Source organism: Pan paniscus, chromosome 8 (genome assembly GCF_029289425.2).
Source record: "Pan paniscus chromosome 8, NHGRI_mPanPan1-v2.0_pri, whole genome shotgun sequence".
Classification (NCBI taxonomy): domain Eukaryota; kingdom Metazoa; phylum Chordata; class Mammalia; order Primates; family Hominidae; genus Pan; species Pan paniscus.
In genome coordinates this window covers 39,727,248-39,751,515 of record NC_073257.2, presented here as the reverse complement: position 1 = coordinate 39,751,515, position 24,268 = coordinate 39,727,248, and the positions used below count along the sequence as shown (strand labels likewise).

General features: G+C 41.9%; 2 protein-coding genes across 21 annotated transcripts in view; both read left to right on the top strand.

Annotated features, from left to right (window-relative positions):
- The window catches only part of YME1L1 (YME1 like 1 ATPase), a 43,896-nt gene extending 32,571 nt beyond the window's left edge, over positions 1-11,325 (top strand). For both annotated transcript variants that reach the window (XM_003821420.7, XM_034930163.3), the window contains 8 exons: positions 380-442; positions 1,284-1,396; positions 2,384-2,539; positions 4,099-4,250; positions 5,477-5,603; positions 5,689-5,762; positions 7,214-7,300; positions 9,658-11,325. In XM_003821420.7, the coding sequence (XP_003821468.1) occupies positions 380-442; positions 1,284-1,396; positions 2,384-2,539; positions 4,099-4,250; positions 5,477-5,603; positions 5,689-5,762; positions 7,214-7,300; positions 9,658-9,801 (916 nt within the window). In that variant the 3' untranslated portion in view covers positions 9,802-11,325. The remainder of the gene's footprint in view (positions 1-379; positions 443-1,283; positions 1,397-2,383; positions 2,540-4,098; positions 4,251-5,476; positions 5,604-5,688; positions 5,763-7,213; positions 7,301-9,657) is intronic.
- Positions 11,326-21,152: 9,827 nt separating this feature from the next.
- ANKRD26 (ankyrin repeat domain containing 26) overlaps positions 21,153-24,268 on the top strand; it is a 118,317-nt gene continuing 115,201 nt past the window's right edge. For 14 of the 19 annotated variants that reach the window (XR_008619894.2, XM_055092515.2, XM_063607647.1 and 11 more), the window contains exon 1: positions 21,153-21,576. Coding sequence is in view for 17 of the 19 variants with exons in the window: in XM_055092515.2 (XP_054948490.1) it covers positions 21,335-21,576 (242 nt within the window). In the remaining 2 variants the exon portion in view is untranslated. Of the gene's footprint in view, positions 21,577-23,344; positions 23,492-24,268 lie in introns of all 19 variants that reach the window. The other 5 variants (XM_063607640.1, XM_063607639.1, XM_063607649.1 and 2 more) reach the window with 3 other exon arrangements.

Sequence of the window (24,268 nt, the reverse complement as noted above, 5' to 3'; positions counted from 1 at the left end):
ATGGAGGTTGCAGTGAGCGCCATTGAACTCCAACCTGGGTGACAGTGAGACTCCATCTCCAAAAAAAAAAAAAAAAAAATAGTGGCTTGTACCTAGAAATTGGGGAGAAAAGATTTAAAAATAAATAAAAAATAAATTAGTCAGATATGTTGGCATGCACCTGTCATTCCAGCCACTTGAGAGGTTGAGGCAGAAGGTTCACTTCAACCCAGGAGTTTGAGGCAGCAGTGAGCTATGATCATACTGGTGCGCTTCAGCCTAGGCCACAAAGCGAGTCCTAGTCTCAAAAAAAGAAAACAAACCAGTTTTGTGTAGAGCATTTCTACATGTGTGCTGTGCTTCAGTGTTAGTAAAAGATACTATTTTTTTTCCAATATAGTTTTAAACCCAATGAAGGAGTTATCATAATAGGAGCCACAAACTTCCCAGAGGCATTAGATAAGTAAGTATTAAAAGAAGATTTTTGTGAAGTACTGTTACATGCTACAAAATTATGCTAAAAGAAGTCCGTTGCAAAAGATCACATCAACACTGTATGATTCCATTTATATGCAATATCCAGAATAAGCAAATTCACAGAGACAAATTGGGTTAGCGGTTACCAGAGGTTAGGGAGAATGGGGAATGGCTGTCATTGGATATGGGATTTCTTTGTGGGGGATGGGAATATTCTAAAATTAGATTGTGGTGATGGTTGTACAATTCTGAATGTATTAAAAACCACTATAGTATCCACTTTAAATTATGTGAATTACATCTCAATAAAACTTAAAATATTTATTTGTTATATGTCACAAAAGTTGTATGTAGAGAGGATTTTTAAAATAAATTAACTGTAGTATTATAACTAGGTTTAAAGTTACTATGAAAAAAATTTTACTGTAGAAGTTATTCGTATTTTCATTTGATCAGTAGTTTGTCACTGCCTAAGACTCTAGTCTAACATTCTGTACTTAGCAGTTGAGATGGATGTGTGGTTCTCATAATAGTTTGTTGTGGAATTATTTGTTCCTGGACTGAATTACCTGCATGCTTTTGTTTCTGAGGGGTAGGCTACCTAGGTACACACGTGTATCTAAATGAACCTTTGTTCTGCTTTCTGGTTATTGACACTGTTACTTGAGCCATGTTTTAAAGGAACTATCTGAATATTTATGTACAAAACTCCATCTGCGCTCTGGCTGCCATTGGCTTCCCAGTCATGTCATTAGGGTGTCAGTCCTGTTGAATTGGAGCTTAAATAGTTTATTAATTTATATTTTCCTTTTGCATTCTTCCTGTAGTGCCTTAATACGTCCTGGTCGTTTTGACATGCAAGTTACAGTTCCAAGGCCAGATGTAAAAGGTCGAACAGAAATTTTGAAATGGTATCTCAATAAAATAAAGTTTGATCAATGTAAGTATCAAAACAAACATTTGTCATTGCTGTAAAGTGGTAATATACCACTCACCCTGTTTGTGGTCCTTTCATGATACATGTATTAACATTAAAAGACCAGTTCATTTTTGTCTTTTTTTTTTTCCATTAGTATGTTCGTTTAAAAGTCCATTCCTTAGTGTATATCCAGGAGATTCTATTGTTTTGAACCCTGAGTCTAAAGAAAGGTTTTTTTAGAGTATTCACACAGATAATATTTGAGGATACATACATATACATACACACACACACATTTTTTTAAGATGAATGTAAAATGCAAAATAATTTTTAAAAGCTGCAGAAACAGTAACTCATGATATAGTCAGTGTGGGGCCAAAAGAGAAGAAAGCAAATTATAAAACAAAACACATGGAAATTTATTACTCACTTGAGTAATAAATGAAATTATTAAAGCTGCAGTAGTTTCAGAGATAGCTGTATCAATTCATTAAACTATACATGTTTCCTATAAGGGCAGCTTTTATGTCTAAAGTATTTCCAGATGAAATTCAGAGAAAAAGTGACTAAACTATGGCTCAGAATAGCTAGCTATTTTCTTTTTTCCCTCGGAATGTGAGGTGTTTTTTTTTTTGTTTTTTTTTTTTGAGACAAGAGTTTTGCCCTTTTTGCCCAGGCTAGAGTGGAGTGGCACAATCTTGGCTTACTGCAACCTCCACCTCCCGGGTTCAAGTGATTCTTCTGCCTCAGCCTTCTGAATAGCTGGGATTACAGGTGCATGCCACCATGCCCAGCTAATTTTTGTGTTTTTAGTAGAGATGGGGTTTCACCATGTTGGCCAGGATGGTCTCCAACTCCTGTCCTTAGGTGATCTGCCTGCCCCAGCCTCCCAAAGTGCTGGGATTACAGGCATGAGCCAACGCACCCAGTTGGAATGTGAGTTCTTTGTGAAGAGCTTTCTTTTACCTGTTTTAGACTTATTAACGTTGTGTTGTCTTTTTACATTAGCCGTTGATCCAGAAATTATAGCTCGAGGTACCGTTGGCTTTTCCGGAGCAGAGTTGGAGAATCTTGTGAACCAGGCTGCATTAAAAGCAGCTGTTGATGGAAAAGAAATGGTTACCATGAAGGAGCTGGAGTTTTCCAAAGACAAAATTCTAATGGGTAGGTTTCCTTTCTTTTTTTTCTGTCTTTTACTTTTCATTGTGTTAGATAATTCATTTAGGGGCAAATACTCTATTCAAACAGCTAAAGCCACGGCTATGTTGAATCTAATCTTACTCTAAAACTTCAGTGTCTGGGTTTTCAAGATTTGTAATAAATGATTTTACAAAATTCCCAACTTAACATCAAACAAATGCCATTAAACTGTAACATTTTCTTGACAATAATCTTGTCAGTGATACAGAACTGATTTTATAGTGTACCACATTTATTAGTTTTGTCTCTTTCTTAGAAAGAGACTGGAAAGCTTTAGAAAGTGATGGGAACATGAAAATATATACTTGACAACACCACAATTTGGCATCTTATGAAACAAATATATTCTAGTTGCTTATGTAATTATATAGTTAAACTGGTAGTGGGGAGATGAGGCACGTATACATTTCCTCTTGTCAGACATTGCTGCGAAAAAGGATACTTAACTTTATTCTGTGCTTAATTTCGATTTTAAATCTTGGATTGGCTTAAAATCACATTAGTTATGATATTCTTGTTATATTGGAAGTTTATTTTATAGAAATAGAAATAAGTTTTCCCTTTTGAATTAAGATGATAGTTTTGACAGTTTTGGTTTTCAGTTAAATTGTTAAAGTTTGTATGTGTTAGGAATGAATTCTGCCCATTTTAAAAAACTTTGTAGACTGGGCGTGGTGGCTCACACCTGTAATCCCAGCACTTTGGGAGGCCAAGGCAGGAGGACTGCTTGAGCCCAGAATCGTTGGAGTTCAAGATCAGCTGGGCAACATAGCAAGACTCCATCTCTACCAAAAATTTTAAAAATTAGTTGGGTGGGGTGGCATGCGACTGTGGTCCCATCTACTTAGGAGTCCTAGGTGGGAGGATTACTTAAGTCCAAGAAGTTAAAGCTACAGTGAGCCATGATCATGCCACTGTACTCCAGCCTGGGTTACAGACCCTGTTTAAAAAGAAACAAAATTACTAAAAATTACTAAAGCTAGGTGCAGTGGCACATGCCTGTAATCCCAGCACTTTGGGAAGCTGAGGTGGGTGGATTGCTTGAGGCTAAGAGTTCAAGGTTAGAGTGAGCTATAATAAGAATGACTTTAAGGAGAATGAGTTTTTTGTTTTATAATATTAATCCCATATCAGATACATTCACCTCTCAGTATCCACTGAAGGGGTGGGGATTGGTTCCAGGACCCGTGTGGATACCAAAATTCAGGGATGCTCAAGTGTCTTTTATAAAATGGTGTACTATTTGCATATACCTACATAATTCTGTATACTTCAAATCATCTCTAGATTACTAATACAATATAAATGCTCTGTAAATAATTGTTATAATGTATTTTTTTTCATTTGTATTATTTTTTATTGTTCCTCTTCCCCATAGTTTTAATCCTTATTTGGTTGAATCTATGGATGCAGAATCTGCTGATAGGAAGGGTGGAGTGTATTTGATTTGCAGGCAAGAATGTGTTTTGTTGATTTAAATATACCTTTCTAATGGAGTATTTACTCAATTAAATTTATCTTAGGGCCTGAAAGAAGAAGTGTGGAAATTGATAACAAAAACAAAACCATCACAGCATATCATGAATCTGGTCATGCCATTATTGCATATTACACAAAAGATGCAATGCCTATCAACAAAGCTACAATCATGCCACGGGGGCCAACACTTGGACATGTAAGTTTTTTGTAGTGTCTCGCCCTGTCACCCAGGCTGGAGTGCAATGGCGCGATCTCAGCTCACTGCAACCTCTGCCTTCCGGATTCAAACGATTCTTTCACCTCAGCCTCCCAAGTAACTGGGATTACAGGTGCCCACCACCACGCCCAGCTAATTTTTGTAATTTTAGTAGAGATGGGGTTTCACCATGTTGGCCAGGCTGCTCTAGAACTCCTGACCTCAGGTGATCCACCTGCCTCAGTCTCCCAAAGTGCTGGGATTACAGGCGTGAGCCACCATGGCCTGCCTAATTCTTAAATATCTAATTACTCCGCTGCCCCAAAAGGGAAAACATTATGTTTTGTAGTAACTGATTCAGTAGTTTCTCTAAGATTTTTATCATTTAGTGCAAGTTTATCAGATCTTTCAACATTGTAGATGTTTAAAAAATTTCTATGCACCTGGGGAGAAAACAGTCCTATTGCAGCATTATCCACCTATTGTTGTTGCTTTATAAAGGATGTTTTTATTCTCTAATTGCTGGTTTTTCATCAGTCCCCTGATGACCAGCTTTCAGCAACATGGTATAAAGTACTTTAGTGAGAGCTAAATGATAATTCTGGTTTGTATTTTTTTATTTTGCCCAGTCTTACGGTGCTGAAATTCTGGTTTTTAATGTAACTATATCAGAACTGTATCTGAATTTTTTTTTAATTTTTATTTTATTTTATATTGATGGAGTCTCGCGATGTTGCCCAGGCTACTCTCAAACTCCTGGGCTCAAGTGATCCTCACACCTCAGCCTCCCAAAGTGCTGAGACTACAGGTATGAGCCACTGCACCCAGCCTGTATCTGAATTTCTTTCATTACATTTTATTTTATTTTAATTTGGTTTTATTTTATTTATTGTATTTTATTTTTGAGATGGAGTTTCACTCTTGTTGCCCAGGCTAGAGTGCAATGGCATGATCTCAGCTCACTGCAACCTCTGTCTCCTGGCTTCAAGTGAGTCTTCTGCCTTAGCCTCCCAAGTAGTTGGGATTATAGCCATGCACCACCATGCCTGCCTAATTTTGTATTTTTAGTAGAGACAGGATTTCTCCATGTTGGTCAGGCTGGTCTCGAACTCCCAACCTCAGGTGATCCACCCACCTCAGCCTGCCAAAGTGCTGGGATTCAGGCGTGAGCCACCGCACCCAGCCTCTTTCCTTATTTTTTATCTGATTAATTTTTAATTGTCTAGGTGTCCCTGTTACCTGAGAATGACAGATGGAATGAAACTAGAGCCCAGCTGCTTGCACAAATGGATGTTAGTATGGGAGGAAGAGTGGCAGAGGAGCTTATATTTGGAACCGACCATATTACAACAGGTTAGCTTTAAAGAATGGCTTTAGTTCAAATTATATGTGGTCTTAAAGATATGTTTTAAAATGGTACGTTTTTATTTTATTTTAGGTGCTTCCAGTGATTTTGATAATGCCACTAAAATAGCAAAGCGGATGGTTACCAAATTTGGAATGAGTGAAAAGGTAATCGATTTTTTTAATCCTTTTCATGTATCAAATTATGTGTCAAGTGTTGATTTGAGAGATGGTTCTGATTATAAATTGGTAATATTCACTTTTTCTCTCTCTCACTCCAAATGGATTTGAGGCTCTTTATTCTGAACATTGTTATTCTCTGAATAAAGAAAATGGACCTTCTCTTAGCTGCTGAGAATGAGCTGCCCAGATAGTAACTATTACTTCACGAGTTAATTAAGTGATAAAGCAAGGTGAATTCCTTAGCTTTTCCATGTGGCATGAAAGAGTCTACTTTCTAAGTTTGGTTACTTTACTGTTTCCCTCTATTTCATATTTTCATCTTGTCATTGTTCCTTGAAGCACTACTATACTCTGTGAATTATGGATTTCTATATTTGAAGTAGCTGCCAAGGTTTTTCAAGAAAGTACTGAGAACCAGACTTAAAATGATTTTAGGCTGGGCACTGTGGCTCACACCTGTAATCCCAGCACTTTGGGAGGCTGAGGAGACTGTATTGCTTGAGCCCAGGAGTGAGTTCTGGACCAGCCTGGGCAACATAGCACAACCCCATCTCTAAAAAAATACAAAAATTAGCCAGGTATGGTGGTGTGTGCCTGTAATCCCAGCTACTTGGGAGTCTGAGGTGGGAGGATTCTCTGAACCCAGGAGGTCGAGGCTACAGTGAGTCCACTGCACTCTACCCTGGGTGACAGAGCAAGACCCTGTCTCCAAAAAAAAAAGATTTTAAATGTTCTATCTTGCTCATACTTTTACTATTTTGATCTTAGTGTTTTTTTGTTTCTTTGTTTTTGAGACGGAGTCTTGCTCTGTTGCCCAGGCTGTAGTGCAGTGGCGTGATGTTGGCTCACTGCAGCTACCGCCTCCCGGGTTCAAGCGATTCTCCTGCCTCAGCCTCCCAAGTAGCTGGGATTACAGTCACCTGCCACCATGCCTGGCTAAATGTTAGTCTTTATACTTTCAGAAGAATGTGGAAATTTCTTTGCCCTCAAATGCAGTTTTTATTTTTTTTTTTTTTGGAGATGGAGTCTCGCTCTGTCACCTAGGCTGGAGTGCAGTGGCGCAATGTCAGCTTACTGCAACCACCGCCTCCTGGGTTCAAGCAATTCTCCTGCCTCAGCCTCCTGAGTAGCTGTGGTTACAGGCACGTGCCGCTATGCGCAGCTATTTTTTGTGTTTTTAGAAGAAATGGCGTTTCTCCATGTTTCCAGGCTGGTCTCGAACTCCTAACCTCAGGTGATCCACCCTCCTCGGCCTCCCAAAATCCTAGGATTACAGGTGTGAGCCACTGTGCCCGGCCTCAAATGCAGTTTTCTATTGTACTTCTTTCTTGTCCCCCATATATTTGTTTCCTTATATATAGGATAGTACTTTCTCTTTCAAATTTGTTGGTGTTTGGGGGTTTTCTGTTCAATTACTTTCTTCCTTTTGGTTTTAGCTTGGAGTTATGACCTACAGTGATACAGGGAAACTAAGTCCAGAAACCCAATCTGCCATCGAACAAGAAATAAGAATCCTTCTAAGGGTAATAATATTTTTTGTGCTTATTTATTTTCTTAGGAACAATGTGCTTAAATAGTCAGGTTCTTAAAAAATAACAGCTGAAGGCCCTCTGTTCACTAGAAACATCATTTTATAAAATAAAGATAATAGTCACCATGGTGTCTGGGGAAAAAATTAAAAATAAAGATAATAGGTGCAGCATTTCAGCAATGATTTAAATGTTATTAAGGCACCTCTCTGTTCGTGAACCTGGACACGGGCTAAGAACAGTTCTATATTGCATGGTTGTAAAAATTCAATTCTCAGGGTGAGGGACAAAATAACTACATATTAGGTATCAGGTACAGCGTACACTATGTAGGTATGGATACACTAAAATCCCAGACTTTACCACTATACAATTCATCCATGTAACCAAAACCACTTGTACCCCATAAGCTGTTGAAATAAAATATATATATAAAATTTTATATGTATATAAAATTCAATTGTACTTTAGCTGCAAAACTGTAAGAGGTAATAGAATGGGAAGAGTATTGTTTATTGAGTCTTTGACATGTATTCAACAAATAAATTTTTTTTTTTATGGAGTCTCATTCTGCTGCCCAGGCTAGAGTGCAGTGACATGATCTCGGCTCACTGCAACCTAAGAAATAAGTTTAGTAGGTGTTTTATTGTTGGTTTTTTGTGGGTTTTGTCATTTTTTTTTTAAGGGGATGGGTCTTGCTATATTGCCCAGGCTGGACTTGAACTCCTGGGCTCAAGTCAACCTCCCAAGTAGCTGGGGCTACAGGCACACACCACTATGCCTAGCTCTATGATTTCAGTTTTTTGTTTTTGTTTTTTCTTTTTTTTTTTGAGACAGAGTTCTGCTCTTGTTGCCCAGGCTGGAGTGCAGTAGTGCTATCTCGGCTCATTGCAACTTCCGCCTTCTGGGTTCAAGTGATTCTCCTGCCTCAGCCTTCTGAGTAGCTGGGATTACAGGCGCGTGCCACCATGCCTGGCTAATTTTTTGTATTTTTAGTAGAGACAGGGTTTCACCCTGTTGGCCAGGCTGATCTCAAACTCTTGACCTCAGGCGATCCACCCACCTCGGCCTCCCAAAGTGCTGGGATTACTGCGCCCGGCCCAATTTCAGTATTATATATGTTGAATTTGAGGCATCTTAGTTGGAAATAGATGTGGGAACTTAGTGGAGAGATTGGTTATGTATTGCATTTGAATGTTGAAGCTACCCATTCATGAAGGCAGGTATTTTTTTTTTTTTTTTTTTTTTTTGAGACAGCATCTTGCCCTGTCACCCAGGCTGGAGTGCAGTGCTGTGATCTTGGCTCATTGCAACCTCTGTCTCCCAAGCTCAAGTGATCCTCCCACCTCAGCCTCCTGAGTAGCTGGGACTATAAGCGCATGCTGCCATGTCTAGTTAATTTTGTTATTTTTTGTAGAGAGCATTTCACTATGTTACCCAGGCTGGTGTCGAACTCCTGGGCTCAAACGATCCACCTGCCTTGGCCTCCCAAAGTGCTGGGATTACAGGTGTGAGCCACCGCACCCAGCCAGGCAGGTTTTAAGGGTAAGACTGACCAGCCTGGGCAACATGGCAAAACCCCATCTCTACAAAACATAGAAAAATTAGCTGGGCATGGTGGTTCATGCCTGTAGTCCCAGCTACTTGGGCTGAGGTGGGAGGATCACCTGAGCCCAGGGAGGTTGAAGCCATAGTGAGTTGTGATTGCCTGACTTCACTCCAGCCTAAGCAACAGTGAGACTGAAAAAAAAATAGAGAGAGAGAGTGACAGAGCGGAGTGCCAAAGTCTTTAGTGAGTAAGGACTATGTTTGTTAGATGGCACAATGAAGACGGTTGGATAGCTCCATAGTCAAATGGCCTGGACTTCAACAGAATAGGAAGAGTGCATTATATAAGAGGGTAGGTTAGTAATGGTCTGAAAGAGGTAACGGGAACAATGAGCTCAGCTGTTTACTGTGAAGTAACTAGGGTAAACATGAACAAATAGCACTTGAGAGGGCTTAGGGAATGCATTCTCCACAGGAGGGACCATGGGTTTGATTATTTCAAGGAAGTAGAGGGAATGCTTTAGAGTAGTTAAGGGTACAGAAAGTTTGTATGATGGAAAGGTTTAGAGAGTGTTATAGAAGAGGTGGTCTCTGCCTTCTCCGGTGTTTATTCTCTTTTCCTCACTATTTACGTTATAATGCACAAATTATCTCTACTGTAGAATCAAGATTCTACATGATTTTATAAATATAAACAGATTTCATATTTTTTAGGGTACATAAAGTTTTTCTTTCTCTTCCCATTGACTGGTTTTCGCATCCCTGCATTTGCTGCTGCTTACGTATCTCCTTTTCTATTTCAGGACTCATATGAACGAGCAAAACATATCTTGAAAACTCATGCAAAGGAGCATAAGAATCTCGCAGAAGCTTTATTGACCTATGAGACTTTGGATGCCAAAGAGATTCAAATTGTTCTTGAGGGGAAAAAGTTGGAAGTGAGATGATAACTCTCTTGATATGGATGCTTGCTGGTTTTATTGCAAGAATATAAGTAGCATTGCAGTAGTCTACTTTTACAACGCTTTCCCCTCATTCTTGATGTGGTGTAATTGAAGGGTGTGAAATGCTTTGTCAATCATTTGTCACATTTATCCAGTTTGGGTTATTCTCATTATGACACCTATTGCAAATTAGCATCCCATGGCAAATATATTTTGAAAAAATAAAGAACTATCAGGATTGAAAACAGCTCTTTTGAGGAATGTCAATTAGTTATTAAGTTGAAAGTAATTAATGATTTTATGTTTGGTTACTCTACTAGATTTGATAAAAATTGTGCCTTTAGCCTTCTATATACATCAGTGGAAACTAAAGATGCAGTAATTATGTTCCAGATTGACCATGAATAAAATGTTTTTTAATCTAAATGTAGAGAAGTTGGGATTAAAAGCAGTCTCGGAAACACAGAGCCAGGAATATAGCCTTTTGGCATGGTGCCATGGCTCACATCTGTAATCCCAGCACTTTTGGAGGCTGAGGCGGGTGGATTGCTTGAGGCCAGGAGTTCGAGACCAGCCTGGCCAACGTGGTGAAACGCTGTCTCTACTAAAATACAAAAAAATAGGGCTGGGCGCGGTTGCTCACGCCTGTAATCCCAGCACTTTTCAGAGGCCAAGGCGGGCAAATCACCTGAGGTCAAGAGTTTGAGACCAGCCTGGCCAACATGGTGAAACCCCATCTCTACTAAACATGCAAAAATTACCTGGGCATGGTGGCAGGTGCTTATAATCCCAGCTACTCTGGGGGCCAAGGCAGGAGAATTGCTTGAGCCTGGGAGATGGAGGTTGCAGTGAGCTGAGATCATGCCACTGCACTCCAGTCTGGGCAACAGAGCAAGACTCTGCCTCAAAAAAAAATTAAAATAAATTTAAATACAAAAAAAAATAGCCAGGTGTGGTGGTGCATGCCTGGAATCCCAGCTACTTGAGAGGCTGAGGCACGAGAATTGCTTGAACCCAGGAGGTGGAGGTTGCAGTGAGCCAAGATCACAGGAGCCACTGCACTCCAGCCTGGGTGACAGAGTGAGACTCTGTCTCAAAAAAAAATTAAATAAATTATTATAACCTTTCAGAAATGCTGTGTGCATTTTCATGTTCTTTTTTTTAGCATTACTGTCACTCTCCCTAATGAAATGTACTTCAGAGAAGCAGTATTTTGTTAAATAAATACATAACCTCATTCTGAATAATGTCCCTCATTTTGACTATAACTGTGCTTGGTTTCAAAAGCAAAATTAAACAAAAATCTCAGTCCCCTCCGAAGTGAACTTTGTGTTACCCTGCGTCAGAAATGCCAAGTTGTGTTTACTTTTCATTCAGATTTTGTGAATATGAACATGCTGTTATAGGATCTACAGATGAATATTTAACTCAATAGAAAAATTATTTTAGAGCACATTGTATTGGTATTACAGCCAGATTATATTCTTGACGTTGACTTCATTAAAATTATCTACAATTTCCTAATAATTTAAGCTGTATATGGTCTTCATTGAAAAAAGATAGATATTGTTACAGGAAGCTTGTTACATTATATTCTTGACCTTTTGGTTGATAATCTTAAATCTTAATGTAATTTCAAACTGGCAGAAATGTTGCCAGCATAATACATGGATGTCTCATATACCCTGCATCCAGATTTACCAATTGTTATCATTCTGCCCGTTTTTTATTGCCCCAAACCTGTTCTGTCTCCCTCTCTGTATGTACATACATACACGTATAAAATATTGATAAAGTCTTATCTGTCTTAAATTTTTTTACATATTTGTTGAGGTATAATTTACATATGATAAAATTCATTGTAAATGTAGAGTTGAAAGATGTTGTGTGTGTAATCATCACCACAATTAGATTTTAGAACATTTCCATCACCCAAAACATTGTCATGCAAGTGTTTGGATTAATTTTTTAAGAAACTTATGAACTATTTTCAAAGTGACTATAATTTTATGTTCTAACTAGCAATGTAGGAAGGTTATAGTTTCTCCACATCTTTTGCAGTGCTTATAGTCTGCCTTTATAATTATGGCCATTCTAGTGGACCACTCATATCCAAATTAATCTCATCCAAGTTAGATCATTTCTCTAGTGACATAAGATGCTGAGCATCTTCCTGTGCTTATTGGCCATTTGTATATCTTCTTTGGAGAAGTGTCTATTCAGATCTTTTACTTCTTTTAATTGGGTTGTCTTGTTCTTACAAGTTAAAAAAGATATATTCTGAATGCAAGTCCTTTATCAGATGGATCTTGATTTTTTTTTTTTTTTTTTTTTTTTAAGACGAGTCTGGCTCTGTTTCCCAGGCTGGAGTGCAGTGGCGCCATCTGGGCTCACTGCAAGCTCCACCTCCCGGGTTCACGCCATTCTCCTGCCTCAGCCTCCCGAGTAGCTGGGACTGACTACAGGCGCCGGCCACCACGCCCAGCTAATTTTTTGTATTTTTAGTAGAGACGGGGTTTCACTGTGTTAGTCAAGATGGTCTCGATCTCCTGACCTCGTGATCCACCCTCCTCGGCCTCCCAAAGTGCTGGGATTACAGGCGTAAGTCACCGCGCCTGGCCAGGTCTTGCCTTTTTTGTTTGTTTGTTTCGTTGTTGTTTTTTGAGATGGAGTTTTGCTCTGTCGCCCAGGCTAGAGTGCAGTGGCGTGATCTCGGCTCACTGCAAGCTCCGCCTCCCGGGTTTAAGCCATTCTCCTGCCTCAGCCTCCTGAGTAGCTGGGACTACAGGCGCCCGCCACCACGCCTGGCTTATTTTTTGTTTTGTATTTTTAGTAGAGACAGGGTTTCACCATGTTTGCCAGGGTGGTCTCGATCTCCTGACCTCGTGATCCACCCGCCTCGGCCTCCCAAAGTGTTAGGATTACAGGTGTGAGCCACCGCGCCCTGCCCGGATCTTGCTTTTTTATCCCGTTTCACAATCTCTGCCATTTCGGTGGAGTGTTCAGTTCATTTATACTTAATATTATTGATATATTTGAATTTATACCTGTCTTTTGCTATTTTTTTTTCCTCATACCTAAAGAGATTCTGCTGTTCCTCCTTTCCTACCTTCTTTTGCTTTAAATAATTGGAACTACTGGCTGGGCGCAGTGACTCACCTGTAATCCCAGCAATTTAGGAGGCTGAGGTAGGCAGATCACTTGAGGCCAGGAGTTTGAAACAAGCCTGGCCAACATGACGAAACCCCATCTCTACCCAAAATACAAAAATTAGTTGTGCATAGTGGTGCATGCCTGTAATTGCATCTATTCAAGTTGCTGAGGCAGGAGAATCACTTGAACCTGGGAGGCAGAGGTTGCAGTGAGCTGAGATCATGCCAGTATACTCCAGCCTGGGTGACAGAGCAATACACCATCTCCAATAATAGTAATAATAATAATAATAATAATAATGGTTGGAACTACTGCTTTATACGATCTTAATGTCCTTAATCTTTATCTGGGAATGTCTGGTTTTGCCTTGATTCTTTTTTTTTTTTTTAAGGATAGTTTGCTGGATATAGAATTTGTGCCTGACAACTTTTTTCTTTGACTCTCTTTTAACGTCATCCCAGTGCACCCGGATTTCCATTACTTTTGGTGCGAAGTCAGCTGTTAATTATTTTTGGTCTCCTTTGTGTAATTGTTTTCCTCACTGCTTTTGGGCTTTTTTTTTCTAGGCCTTGTCTTTTAAACAGTTTGACTAAGACGTTTTTCGGTGTGGATCTCATAGTGTTTATCCTACTTGGGTTTGTTGTTGTTGGTTTTTGTTTGTTTTAGCTTCTTGGATATATAATGTTTTTTATAAAATTTGAGAGATTTTTGGACATTATTTCTTAGTTACATTTTTCTGCCCTTTGCTCTTCTGTGATTCGCCTTATGCATTTGTTGGTACATTTCCTGTTACCCTGGTCTCAGGCTCTGTTCATTTTTTTCAGTCTTTTTCTCCCTCTATTTCTCAGGTTGTGTAACGTTGATTTTTCTTCAAGCTCACCGATGCGTCTGCCATCTCAAATCTACTTGCATTGTTTTGTTTCGTAAGTTGAATTTTTCAGCGCCCAGGTTTCCATTTGGTTCTTTCATAACTTTGTACCTCTTTATTGAGATTCTTTGTTCATTGGATTATTATAAGTTTTCTTTAATATAATAAACAGACTTCCATTTTGAACATGTTTATGAAGTCTGCTAAATCCAATAGCTAAGGATACTCAGGCAGTTTCTCTTGAATACTTTTCTTCCTTAGTGACTTATTTTGGAACCACACTCCAGATAAAGCAATTTATTATTAAGAGTGAACCTAAAGAAGACTTAAACTTTTCATAGCTATTCACTCAAAGCTATCAGAATGCCAGAATTTCACCTATCATCTATATCATTATTACTTTTAGTAACTGATACATATTTTATTGCTAGATACTCTCTAATATTTGTTCATATTGATTTTAAAGGTAATTCTGCATTATTTCAAGCCAGCTAGTTATAAGCATATTTCTTAATGTAAGTGTGTAATATTTTAATAAAGTGTGGTAGAATATAGATGATCTTTGGATTGGAAACATAACAGTACTGGACATGAAGATTTGCAGAGCTGATTTTTTTTTTCTTTTTTTATTTTGAGATGGAGTCTCACTCTGTCTCCCAGGCTGGAGTGAGTTGGCATGATCTTGGCTCACTGTAACCTTCTCCTCCCAGGTTCAAGCAATTCTTGTGCCTCAGCCTCCCAAACAGCTGGGATTCCAGGCACCCGCCACCATGCTGGCTAATTTTTTTGTATTTTTAGTAGAGACAGGGTTTCACCACGTTGGCCAGGTTGGTCTCATACTCCTGACCTCAGATGATCTGCCTGCCTCAGCCTCCCAAAGTGCTGGAATTACAGGCATGAGCCACTGCACCAGGCCAGAGTTGATATCTTTGAAGTGAGGATTTTACTTCTATGCAAATTCTTTTCTGTCAGAGGTGAATCCCTATTTTAGTCATGAATATGATATTTATTCCCCTTTCACAACAGGAACTTCATATATATATATATTATATATATTCATTATATATATGATTATATATATATTCATTATATATGATTATATATATATATATAAGTGCTGTGTGGTGCTTATATATATATAAGTGCTGTGTGGTGTTCTAAACTATTTCAGTCCTGCCTTAGCATTGTAATACATAATGTAGCTAATCTGCTATGAATTGGGAATGCATTTTATGACAAATTTACAAAGCTGTCAGGGAGGATGGAAAGGTGCTGATTTCTCATATAAAACTGTCTTAAGAGAGCTTGATGTGAATCTCCTGCACTTCTGGAAGCAGGTATTTAACTCATCCCCAGGAAATCAAGCCTGAGAAAAGTTCTGGTGAGCTGCTTGGCTACTGTGTTGAGACTGGTCTGGTCTCTTAGCATTTGTTTTGGCAAAGAATGTTTGAATGTTTATAGAGGACAGATGCTGGTCAAGTATGAGAGCTGTTGGTGGGAGGGAGAATCCATTTGGGATCCCATATGAAAAGTCCTGTTAAGGGTGTGAGCAGGCCTTAGAAGAGGGTAATCCAAAGTGAATCTGTGGATTCCTTAGGAGTTAAGAGGAAAGAAAGGCCAGAGTGGAGTGCATTCATTCAGGTCAAGGCAATTGCAGGTGAAAACAGCTGTGGGAACAGAATTGTCCCTGCGAGAGTCAGCGTTCAAAGAAAGGCCACATCAGATATTCAAAATCATCTCACAACAGTTATCAACCAGATAAGAACCACCCTCTTCAGTTTTTGTTTTGTTTTGAGATGGAGTCTCACTCTTTCACCCAGGCTGAAGTGCTATGACGCGATCTCAGCTCGCTGCAACCTCTGCCTCCCAAGTAACTGGGATTACAAGTGCGCACCACCATGCCTGGCTAATTTTTTTGTGTTTTTAGTAGAGATGGGGTTTCACCATGTTGGCCAGGCTGGTCTCAAACTCCTGACCTCAAGTGGTCTACCCATCTTGGCCTCCCAAAGTGCTGGGATTACAGCATAAGCCTGTAGAGGAGTCCTATGCCGGACAGAAATGACTTGGCTTTGTATCCTCTTTGTATCCTGGCAGAAGCAAGGTCCTGGTGAAAGCACCAGCTGGAGGCTACAGTTCAACTGTGCACTCCACAATAGGGTCTCCTGAAGACAGATCCAAACAGTGTGACTCCACGGCCTTTGTATCAATCTGGGTCCAATGACAGCATAGAAACCACACAGCAATTTAGCGTGGTTTAATATAAAGAATTACTAAGCTATGAGATGAGAGTAATTATAAAGATGGAAAGAGAAGTCTAAAGGGTACCTTAGGGCTGAAGGAGAGTACTCAAGAAGGGGTTAATTTGGGAGGGGGGTTCAAACATTGGTGAAGGAGGTGGGATTACAGCCTGCTAGGTGGCAGAGAAGTTTGACTCCATTTGCATGTGACTTTCCCTTGCATCTGACTACCAACCTCATTTCATCTGCATCCCAGTAGGTTGTTTCTGCCTGCCTAGAGACCAAGGGGTGGCCCTGGCCCAGGTTCTGCTGTGCTGCTGGGTTGCTTCTTTGTGTTCCTTCTACACCAATGTCAGTAGTACTCTGCCCAGGCTGTGCATTCCCAGAGCATGCAGTTCCTTGAGTACCCTAAGCTTTGGCCCCAGCCAGTAACCCTTTTAACATGGACACCATGGTCTTTGTGAGCAGGCTTGTAACAACTTCCTGCCCTCAAGCCTTGTACTGCTGTGTGGGGAACTGGGCTTCCTGCCTCCTCACACCATCTATGCACGTATCAGATTGGGCCCCTGGTACTCCAGAAGGGCGTTTGCTGTTTGCTCGATGACTGTGGACCAGCTCTGGCCTTGGCAACCACACCTTCTCCAAGGACATCTGAATCCCCAGCCTTGTGAAGCCACTCATTTTAAGTTGTTCATACTTTGGGTGTAATCTCACCCTAAAGGATTCTTTAGATTTTTCTTTTCACTTTTATACTACTGTTACAGTTAATAATAATTTTTCTTTGAGATGCGGTCTTTTTTTTTTTTTTTTTTTTTGAGATGGAGTCTCACTCTGTTGCCAGGCTGGAGTGCAATGGCGCAATCTCAGCTCACTGCAACCTCTGACTCCCTGGTTCAAGCAATTCTCCTGCCTCAGCCTCCCGAGTAGCTGGGATTACAGGAATGCACCACCACACCCAGCTAATTTTTGTATTTTTAGTAGAGATGGGATTTGACCATGTTGGCCAGGCTGGTCTCGAACTCCTGACCTCGTGATCCACCCACCTCGGTCTCCCAAAGTGCTGGGATTACAGGTGTGAGCCACTGTGCCCGGCCCGAGATGGGTCTTGCTATATTCCTCAGGCTGGTCTCAGACTCCTGTGCTCAAGTGATCCTCCTGCCTTAGCCTCCCAAGAAGCTGGAACTACAGGTATGTGCCACTGAGCCTGGATAATTTTTTTTTTTTTTTTTTTTTTTTGAGATGGAGTCTTGCTATGTTACCCAGGCTGGAGTGCAGAGGCACGATCTCAGCTCCCTGCAACCTCTGCCTCCTGGGTTCAAGCGATCCTCCCACCTCAGCCTCCTGAATAGCTGGGATTACAGGCATGCAACACCATGCCTGGCTAATTTTTTTGTATTTTTAGTAGAGACAGGGTTTCACCATGTTGGCCAGGCTGGTGTTGAACTCCTAACCTCAAGTGATCCGCCCACCTCAGCCTCCCAAAGTGCTGGGATTACAGGCATGAGCCACCATGTCTGGGCATGGCTAATTTTTTTTTTTTTTTTTTGAGACAGTCTTGCTCTGTCATCCAGGCTGGAGTGCAATGGCACAATCTTGGCTCACTGCAACCTCCGCCTCCTGGATTCAAGTTATTCTCCTGCCTCAGCCTCCCGAGTAGCTGGGATTACAGGTGCCTGCCACCACACCTGGCTAATTTTTGTATTTTTAGTAGAGATGGGGTTTCACCATGTCGGCCAGGCTGCTCTCAAACTTCTGACCCCAAGTGATCCACCCACCTCGGTCTCCCAAGGTATGTAATCTCTGCTGGGATTACAGGTGTGAGACACCATGCCCGGCACTGGCCATGGGTAATTTTAAAACACTTTTTGGAGACATGTTCTGGCTATGCTGCCTAGGCTGGTCTCAAACCCCTGGCTTCAAGCCATCTTCATGCCTCAGCCTCCCAAGTAATTGGGATTACAGGCACAAGCTACCATGCCAAACTTCTATAGCAAATAATTATTTGTATTAAATTTTTCTTGTTCAGGTTACTAGGTGGTTTCTCTCCTGATTGAAACCTGGCAGACACATTATCTCTTTCTAGGATGTACTTTTTTTTTCTTTCCATCTTCTCCCCTCTCACAAACTCCTGTTTATTCTTTAAGTCTCAGCTTTTAAAATTTAATTTAATTTGATTTTAGAGACAGGGTCTTGCTATGTTGCCCAGGCTGATCTCGAACTCCTGAGCTCAAGTGATCCGCCAGCCTCAGCCTTTCAAAGTGCTGGGATTACAGGTGTACACCACCATGCCCAGCCCTAAATTTCAGCTTTGACATCACTTCTTCATGTGCCTCTCTCCATGACCTACCACCCTTCTCTTGACATGATTCTATAGGCCCTCTGTGCTCCCCCTTAATGTGGCACTAAACATGAAATTTGCCTCCCTCCCTGAAGTGAAGAATGACACATCTGTTGTTTCCTCACTGACTCTCACAATACCTAGAATAAAGAAGGTTCCCAGAACATGTTTCTGTTTAATGTGGTGGCCTCCTTACTGTGATCATCCCGGGTCTTGGATCTCCAGGAGATACAGGTAGATGGGCCTCAACACACTTGAGCCCTTATGTTCTAATCATGGTTTAATTATAGTTTCATTATTCCTCAATAGACACAGCAGAATGCATGGGAAGACACATTTCAAAGAATGAATGAACCAGTTTTGGAAAAGGGTTTGATGAGTTTCTTGGTAACCCTTAAAAGGAGAAAACACGTGTGACAGCCTTGAACTGGAATTAAAGAGCTTTATCTGGCCAGGCACGGTGGCTCACGCCTGTAATCCCAGCATTTTGGGAGGCCAAGGCGGGCGGATCACGAGGTCAGGAGATTGAGACCATCCCGGCTAACACAGTGAAACCCCGTCTCTACTAAACAAAATACAAAAAGTAGCCGGGTGTGGTGGTGGGCGCCTGTAGTCCCAGCTACTCAGGAGGCTGAGGCACGAGAATGGTGTGAACCAAGGAGGCGGAGCTTGCAGTGAGCCGAGATATCGTGCCACTGCACTCCAGCCTGGGAGACAGAGCGAGACTTCATCTCAAAAAAAAAAAAAAAAAAAAGAGCTTTATCTAAGGGATTTGCTAAGGCATTCATATCTCAGTTGATTTTCACTATAAAACAAATATTCCCCTAACACATTAATTTCATTGACGTAATTATTAAATGAGGGTATAGGAAAACTGAACCAGGGCATTACTTTAGCCTTAGACAGGCATGGGAGTTTCAAGTGACAACTTTCTAGAGGGTGTCTGCTCTGGATCTGAAATTAATTTCCATATGAATGGGAGATCTTAGCTTTCAATGAACTCCAAGAAACTTTTTGGGGATCCAGCATTTGGCTGATGAATTCAACACCTCAGAGCTGGCCTAACATATAGTCCTTGGGTATCTCTGGTCTATACAAAAACACTATAGTCAACCAAATCTCTACAACTTACCTGGAGAGTGGTGTGTGATTCCTATATCCATCCAGACTGGTAATGTCTTTGGCCTTAATTTCAGGCTGCATTAGGAAATGTCAGAGTCTTCTGTTCAGAGTCAGTGTTCTCCACACTTGAGTATTTTTTGTTTGTTTTTGTTTTTGTTTTTTGAGATAGAGTCGTGGTCTCCATCCAAGAGTCTCCACTCCAGAGTGCAGTGGTGTGATCTTGGCTCACTGTCACCTCTGCCTCCCAGGTTCAAGTGTTTCTCCTGCCTCAGCCTCCCGAGTAGCTGGGACTACAGGCATGCACCACCACACCCAGCTAATTTTTGTATTTTTAGTAGAGACGGGGTTTCACCACGTTGGCCAGGCTGGTCTCGAACTCCTGACCTCAGGTAATCCACCCACCTCGGCCTCCTAAAGTGCTGGGACTTGACTAGCTTCATAGATCACCTTGGGGAATGTTGAGGAGACAACATAACTTTCTAGCTGGGGTAGTGTAGGAGGAAAATTCTTGGTGACGATAGTGGAAACTACTCTCCCACATCAAAACCATTTGATCTAGCTAAGCTGGAGAGGCCTGAGAAGTGTTGTTTTGTTTTTGCTCATTTCTCACTTGGCAATAAAGACGCCTGTTCTGGGGCCAGCCACCTCCTCCACAAGGGACCCTAGAGCTGTCCAGAGCTATGGAGGTGCATTCCAGCAGCAATTTCTACTGAGACTCCACTTGACGTCTGCGTTGCTACTTCCAATTTGTTGTCAAATTATTCAATCTAGGCTGGGCGTGGTGGTTCACACCTGTAATCCCAGCACTTTGGGAGGCTGAGATGGGAGCATCATTTGAGCCCTGGAGTCGGAGACCAGCCTGGGCAACATGGCGAGACCCTGTCTCTACAAAAAATGCAAAAATAGCCGGGCGTGGTGACTTGCGTCTGTAGTCTCAGCTACTCACTCAGGAGGCTGAGGTGGGAGTATCGGTGAGCCCAGGAGGTGGAGACTGCAGTGAGCCGTGATTGCACCACTGCACTACAGTCTGGGCGACAAAGCGAGACTCTGTTGGGGGGGAAAAAAAAAGAAGAAGAAAGAGATGTAACCTTGGAAAATCAAAAGCAAAAAATAAAACATAAGGCTGGGCCAAAGGCAGAGGGGTGGGGGAAGGAGGCATGCAGAAATGCGTTCTCATTTCTTCTGGAGAATGTGCATTGGTTTCTCCTCGTAAGTTTGCACTTGACACATATTGCCACGATCTCCGAAATCCTGTGCCCTCTGTTGTTGCATCTGTTAAGTTCTCATGGAGACCAGATGGCACCCAAAGGGACATGGAAGGGGAATAAACTGAGAGATAGGGAGATTCAGAGAGTTTCTTAGGGGAGTTTTCTCGGAGAAGAGGCCTTCAGCATCTTAAAACTCCACGCTACTCCAGTCCCAGTCATGCGTAAAGGCTGCTTCCCCACAGGCGCGAGGCTTCTTTTCGCAAACGTCCTGAACACTCAGCCAGACTCCCACCGACATTTGTTTGACAGGAACGCAGGGCTCGTCCCAGTCGCCGAGATTTGCGAGGTCTGGGCCTTGCACATGCGCACGGAGCACACTTGGCCACTGGGCCTTCGTGCGCACGCGCGTGGACCTTGCCGTCTGAGGTGCGCATGCGCACTTGTGTCTAGCGGGATCGCTTGCTTGGTAACCCGGAGGGAGAGATTGGAAACCGCGGAGTTTCCTTTGGGAGGCTGCGGCCAGCCAGGGCTGACTTGCTATGTTGGGCTCCGGAGGCCGTTAAGAGCCGAGAGAGACATGAGGTGTCTCTGAAGCCCGGTCGCCTGGGCCATGAAGAAGATTTTTAGTAAGAAGGGCGAGTCGCCCTTGGGCTCCTTCGCGCGGCGGCGGAGGAGCAGCGCGGGAGGCGGGGGCGAGCCGGGGGAGGGCGCCTACTCGCAGCCCGGCTACCACGTCCGAGACCGAGATCTCGGCAAGATCCACAAAGCTGCCAGCGCGGGTAATGTGGCGAAAGTGCAGCAGATCCTTTTGCTCAGGAAGAATGGCTTGAACGATAGAGACAAGATGAACAGGTAATAGGCGTCGCAAGCCCGGACTGAGTGCCACTGGAGTAGGCGGGCAGGAAGAGGGGCCCCTTTTGTGGGAGCCACCCAGGGCCTGGATCAGCCTCCCGCGGGCTCCGCAGCCCCTGGGACGGTGACACCTTGCAGGGCTCCAGCGCCCAGGCCGCCTTTCTGAGCAGAAAAACAAAAACAGAACTCTAGCTGGTTTCCGATCCCCCCGAAATCCCCTTAGAGAGCACTTAAGTGACAATTTTAAAGTGAATTAACGAACAAAAGCACGTACAGCGTTTTATTTTTAATGTACACATTTAAGATATAATGTCATACACTTTATGGAAAGGTGCATAATGAGATAAACAGTTTCCATAATATAGCAACTTCTGGGTTAAAAATTATTTCTATAAAATCTGTTATTCGTCAGGCGCGATGGCTCGCGCCTGTAATCACAGCACTTCGGGAGGCTGAGGCGGGAGGATTGCTTGAGGCCAGGAGTTCAAGGCCAGCCTGGGCATTATAGCGAGACACCCCCCCCCCCCAACTCTAATAGTCTCAGCTACTTGGAAGGCTGAGGCAGGAGCATCACTTGAGCCCAGGAGTTCTAGGCTGCAGTGAGGTATGTCAGTGACAACAGAGCAAGACCCTATCTTTCAAAAAGAAAAAGAAATAAAATGCCTTTAGGAAATAGATATACAAGTAATTTGTTTTTCTCAGCATTGCTTAAGCAGTGTATTAAGGAGAACCCATAGAATGGATTTTGTGAATAAATGTCAGTGCATGATAATATGTGACCATTGAAAGTGGCAGTAGAGGCCAGGCGTGGTGGCTCACGCCTGTAAACCCAGCATTTTAGGAGACCAAGGCAAGCGGATATCCTGAGGTCAGAAGTTCGAGACCAGCTTGGCCAACATGGTGAAACCCCGTCTCTACTAAAAATACAAAAATTAGCTAGGCATGGTGGCGGGAGCCTGTAATCTCAGCTACTCCGAAGACTGAGGCAGGAGAATCGCTTGAACCTGGGAGGCAGAGGTTGCAGTGAGCCAAGATCGTGCCATTGCACTCCAGCCTGGGCAACAAGAGCAAAACTCTGTCTCAAAAAAAAGAAAGAAAGAAAAGAAAGTGGCAATAGATACAGAAGTGTATTGGCATGTGAGGATATACTTTGGTATCTCAAGTGAGAAAAAAAGTTTGATTATACATACAGACTGTGGTCTTGTGTTAGCTGAAAATATGTACAAAACGTGGTAAAATTTGGCCAGGCGCGGTGTCTCACGCCGGTAATCCCAGCACTTCGGGAGGCCGAGGCGGGCGGATCACGAGGTCAGGAGATCGAGACCATCCTGGCTAACACAGTGAAACCCCGTCTCTACTAAAAATACAAAAAAATCAGCCGGGCATGGTGGCGGGCGCCTGTAGTCCCAGCTACTCCGGAGGCTGAGGCAGGAGAATGGCGTGAACCCGGGAGGCGGAGCTTGCAGTGAGCGGAGATCACGCCACTGCACTCCAGCCTGGGCGACAGAGCAAGACTCCGTCTCAAAAAAAAAAAAAAAAAAAGTGGTAAAATTTGTTATTTCTGGGCATTTGTATAATAAGTCAAACTTTTTTCTTTATGATTTCTGCAATGAGTATGTATAAAAGTTCTAGTGAAAATTTATTATTAATGAAGTAATCCTTGAGAAGAGAGGAATATGAATCTTGCACAGATAAAAATCATTTCCCACTTTCTTTTTTTTCTTTTTTTGGTGGATTGCTATCGTCTGACAACTTTTATCCTTTTCAGAAGTAAAGGGGATCTTGGCTGGGCACCGGTGGCTCATGACTGTAATCCCAGCACTTTGGGAGGCCCAGGCAGGAGGATTGCTTGACCCAGGAGTTCGAAACTAGCCTGGGCAACATAGCAAGACCCTGTCTCTATTAAAAATGAAAGGTAAAGCAGATCTTTGTTCTCGCCACCAAAAATTAAGAAGATAAAAAATAAAAATAAAAAAAGAAAAAGTAAAGGGTATCTTTTTATCTGTATTTATAGATTTTATGTATACATTTTATCATATACATGTTTTTATTATAGATTTATATATGCAAACAGGTACAATCATTTTATTTTAGTTGTGTCCTTATGACAATAAAAATACCAAATATAAATGATAATTAGGCTGGATGCAATGGCTTAGGCCTGTAATCCCAGCACTTTGGGAGGCTGAGGAGGGTGGATCACTTAAGTCCAGGAATTCAAGACCATCCTGGCCAACGTGGTGAAACCCTTCTGTAGTAAAAATACAAATATTAGCCAGGTGTGGTGGTACACACCTGTAGTCTCAGGTACTTGGGAGACTGAGGCAGGCAGTAGAATAGCGTGAACCTGGGAGGCGGAGGGTACAGTGAGCTGAGATTGCACCACTGCAATCCACCCTGGGTGACAGAGCGAGACTCCATCTCAAAAAAACAAAACAAAACAAAACAAAAAAAGATAAATATTATTGCAAAAGAATAAAAGAATTACTCTACTTTATAAGAATTTTATTTAAAAATATTGAACTCCCTAATGATTTTTCCATTCTTTCAATCCATTTATTCATCAATCATAACCTGAATACCTGTTATGTAGCAGACATAGTCTACTATCTCTTTTTTCTTTTTTTCTTAGACAGAGTCTCCCTCTGTTGCCCAGGCTGGAGTGCAGTGGCCAGATCTTAGCTTTACTGCA